Source organism: Gossypium hirsutum, chromosome D04 (assembly GCF_007990345.1).
Source record: "Gossypium hirsutum isolate 1008001.06 chromosome D04, Gossypium_hirsutum_v2.1, whole genome shotgun sequence".
NCBI classification, from domain to species: Eukaryota; Viridiplantae; Streptophyta; class Magnoliopsida; order Malvales; family Malvaceae; genus Gossypium; species Gossypium hirsutum.
Window position 1 is genome coordinate 14,229,037 of NC_053440.1, and position 3,191 is coordinate 14,232,227.

At 33.2% G+C, this 3,191-nt stretch overlaps 1 protein-coding gene across 1 annotated transcript; it reads right to left on the reverse strand.

The window, feature by feature from the left end:
* Nucleotides 1-760: 760 nt before the first annotated feature.
* LOC121216367 (GDSL esterase/lipase At2g30310-like) lies at nucleotides 761-2,270 on the reverse strand. The gene is given in 4 exon segments (XM_041092021.1): nucleotides 761-1,076; nucleotides 1,148-1,409; nucleotides 1,477-2,031; nucleotides 2,034-2,270. Coding segments are annotated over 4 exon segments (1,083 nt in total). The 5' UTR covers nucleotides 2,103-2,270; the 3' UTR covers nucleotides 761-879.
* Nucleotides 2,271-3,191: the final 921 nt, after the last annotated feature.

Below are 3,191 nucleotides of genomic sequence, written 5' to 3' on the forward strand. Positions count from 1 at the left end.
TAGGTTTTTTATTAAACCAAAAATTGCTTTCCCATAGTTGGCATAGGTCAGTTGAGAGAGCAGTTGGGTTATGCTATGGGAAAGAGTGATATAATTTAAATTAACTGTGCAATTGAGTTTATTAATTAGAGTCGGGATTTTCTAATATGTAAAGTTGTTGGTGAAATAAGTTTTAGGAACGTCTCCTAGTGTTGTTTAACTAGTAAGGATTAATTATTATGTTGTTCTCGTAATTAATTTATAGTAAGGATTAATTATTGAGTTGTTTTCATAATTAATTTATAGCTAAGGAAAGATCGGTGGTTTGAAGTTATTCTTCGATCGTATTGTTATTTATATTTGTTTTATTATTTTGTAACAATTTAATTCCTTTTTATTTTTCTCAGAGGTTGAAAAAAAGTCTTACCTCTACAAGGAAAATGGCATTTAGCAATGCAAAATGTCATTACAAAATATTGTATTGTCGATGTGAAAAATTTGTTTACATAAACCTCCATTATTAAAAGTAAACGATTTTGAAAACCAAAAAGATGTTTTTAATTATATATAGAAAACATGTTTGATACACTATAGGTGGAGTTTTTAGACTCTACAAGGAGTGTCAAAAGGACTGATAAATGTCCTATATTAATATATAGTAAAATATTTAAAAAAGTAAATATTTAAAAAAATACATAATATTTTTTAAGGTTAATTGTGAAAAAAAAACAATAATCTCACTACTAAACATTTCAGTTTTCAATTTATGAAAACAAGAAGGAAGAAATTCCTACTTGATATAACTATTATCAATATAAAATAAATCAAATTTCTAAACTGGAAACGAAAAACAATTCAAATAAAATAAGCTAGAAACTAAACCAATAAATTGAAACTTAGTTAATTTGGTAATAATTTGGGAACGACTTCCTTGACGATGTATTTGGCAAGTTGTCGGTAAACTTGTTGGGTTGGATGAACACTATCCCAAAACACATACTGTGAAGGATTTCCACATGCCGATGTCACCGATTTACAGAATAATGAAAGCCCCAGGACACCGGTGCCACAGCAACCCACTGTTGTTTCTACATTTCCTGCGCCGATTTCCCACATTAACTATTTATTACTTCAACAAAACAGCCTTTCAAAGAAAAAAGAAATATACCATATTGTTGAGGATGAATGATCATGTCCATCAATGGATGATAAATGTCTGCATACACAAGTTTGGACCTTGGCAGCTCCGCTTGTATTTCAGGCAACAATTTCACCAGCTTCTCATTATAAGATCGCGCATCTGAGTTCTGATCCTCCAAGCATTGTCGATTCATTGGATTCTCAAGTCTGACCGTCATTTGAACCGGCAGGCATCCAACTGGAGGTAAACCAGCCACGACTATGTTTCGACATCCCAAATCATATATTTGCTGTACAAAAATTCAACCATAATTATTTGTTTCTTTTACCAATGTAGTGCAACAAAGTTGTGTTTACCTTAACAAAGTCTTCTAGTCTTTGCAGCAGAAAACTTTGGTAACCGCTAATGTCGAACTCCAACCGTCTTGTTGGTATATCGAAGAAATTGAAAATAAGGTCATTAGTTCCTGCACTGACTACCACCAGAGCCTGAGCAATGATGTTGTTGGCCTCTTCATCTCCTACAATTCCCTTAAGCTTCTCTATGTAGCTTCTAAACATCTCAACTTGCCTTGAAACCGTGATGACATTGGACAACAATGTAGTTAAATCATCATATCCGGAACCAGAAGAGGCAAAGCTAACACCGGTGCGGAGGTTATCGTCTGATAGATTTGGGTCCAAGAAAGGCGGTACGGCATCTTTGATCCCTAAAGAAGATGCCACAAAGTCCGTAACAAGTTTGCCATCCGAAAACCTGCCTGTAGGAACGTGGCCTGGAAAGTTTATCCCATATGGGGCTACGTTGCCTTTAAAGATTGTGTCGATATAGTTGTTGTTACCGGGATCCACTGTTGAGTCACCAAAGATGATAATGGCAGGGAACTTTGGGTTGGTGCCGGCGCTGGCGCACTGGTGTTGATGATGGTCATCGAGACTAGTAGTAGTGCGACCATGAAGAGGTTGGACTTTGAGGTTGACATATTGATAGTTGATCAATTTGTTAAGGGGAAAAGGGAGGTGCTTAATTAATTTACATTGGAAGAATGGATGGTTATTTATAAGTAAACTATCAGAATTCTAATTGGATTTGTTGATGGAGTTTTACTTGAGAGCAACTCCTGGCAGAATTTGAAGTCTTCTGAGTTATTTCTTTTTACAAAATATAATTCTTTATGAGTTAGAATTTTGGGTGAGAGTTATATCTCACCAAGAAGGATTAAATTTTATATAAATCAATTAACAGAACAAGAGATGAAAATTGTTTTGTTTTTCTTTATAAAATCATTTTGCGCTTTTTTTTAAGTATAATAATTGAAATACAATCTAAAATATAATAAATAATCATATAATATTTTTCGCATTCTATGGCATATGACCAAAGAGGGTAAATCAACAGTGCATCAAAAACTCAAAATAGCATGAAACTGGCAGGGCAGGAAACTCAACCCATATCTTGATAAATCCGACTCAACTCGGTTAGAGTCTTAAAGGAAAATAAATTTTTATTTTAAACTTGAATTTGAAATTTAATAGGAGAATTGATTCTGAGCCAACCCAATTTTAATTTAATTATTTTATTTTTATTATTTTGAAGTAAATAAAATTACATATTTTTAGTTGTTTTATTTTTTATTTTGAAGCAAATCAATTTTTTATATTTTAGACTTAAATTTTAATATATATTTATTTATTAAAAGAAAAAACTTAATATATATTAATGATATTTTTATAAATATTTCAAGATAAATTTGACTTATTCCAAACTCTATTTTTTTAAAAAAAATTCAACCTGGAGGAATTGAGCGTCGAAACCTATTAAATTCGGATAGCCCTCGCTGAGGCGATAGGCATGCATTGCAATTGCTTAGTTCCCAGAAAGGGAGGGGTTATGCTTATTGGAATGATCATATTACATGAACCGGACCTTTGGGTGCACCGATAGTAGACGGCACTAAGGGTGAGTTTGGATGGGCGGTGCGTTTACCTGCGGTTAATGTAAAAACATCGGTGGCGGTGAGATTAGCTACTATAGCGATACTGTAGCGTGAGACAAAAAGTAAGTTAAACGC